The sequence below is a fragment of the Sinocyclocheilus grahami genome, unplaced genomic scaffold (genome assembly GCF_001515645.1).
Source record: "Sinocyclocheilus grahami isolate Dianchi unplaced genomic scaffold, SAMN03320097.WGS_v1.1 scaffold6341.1, whole genome shotgun sequence".
Taxonomy (NCBI): domain Eukaryota; kingdom Metazoa; phylum Chordata; class Actinopteri; order Cypriniformes; family Cyprinidae; genus Sinocyclocheilus; species Sinocyclocheilus grahami.
Genome location: NW_015510787.1, coordinates 16,675 through 17,363, shown reverse-complemented (window position 1 = coordinate 17,363; position 689 = coordinate 16,675). Strand labels below are relative to the sequence as shown.

General features: G+C 38.2%; 1 protein-coding gene across 1 annotated transcript in view; it reads right to left on the bottom strand.

Annotated features, from left to right (window-relative positions):
• Position 1: 1 nt before the first annotated feature.
• The window catches only part of LOC107577546 (zinc finger protein ZPR1-like), a gene marked incomplete at its 3' end in the record, with an annotated part of 2,631 nt that continues 1,943 nt past the window's right edge, over positions 2-689 (bottom strand). Inside the window, exons 7-9 of the mRNA XM_016263610.1 lie at positions 391-481; positions 203-292; positions 2-103 (exon numbers count right to left, since the gene is read on the bottom strand). Coding sequence (XP_016119096.1) covers positions 2-103; positions 203-292; positions 391-481 — 283 coding nt within the window. The remainder of the gene's footprint in view (positions 104-202; positions 293-390; positions 482-689) is intronic.

Here is a 689-nt window from a genome sequence, read left to right as displayed (position 1 = left end):
TGATGTCCTTGAGAAGTCCTTCCAGCGTAGTGAACTTCCCTCCGAGAGCTGCCATCCCCAACTCAAACTCCAGCTCAGGAATGAACACGCTACACGTCTCTGACTGAAACACACATACATATATGAATGACGATAGTTATGACAATAAAATGTAAAAGTTGTTCACATAGTGTCTCTCAAAGATGTTGTGAGATGAATCCACCTTCAGCAGGTCTCTGGACATATCTGAAGGGTCGGTTAAGTGGAGTGTTATTCTGGTTCCCAGCTCTTCTGTGGCTCCTCCAGATTTCACCTATTTAATGATTTCATTCAAAAACAATATATGACAGGGAAACAGCAAAAGAAGTATATATAAATAAACTAAACAGAAGTATAGTTCATTATTCCCACCTCATTGGTGCGATGTCTGCAGCTGTCACAATTAGTGGCCATTATAATGACCTCTTTAAAGTGTGGGATTTCTGCAGTTGGGTTAAGGGGCCTACTTTATTTAAATTATGACGCACAACAGCTAGACTATTTTGATGTACCATTTCTCTATGCAGCATTTTTATACACCGTTATTTCCACAAAAGAATATCATACTAAAATGTTTATATGCATCATACCAAATTTACCACTAATTTTAGCCACACCTGCAAATCGCTTGCTTGGAACCATCGAATACAACTAATTTCTCTGAATTAAAA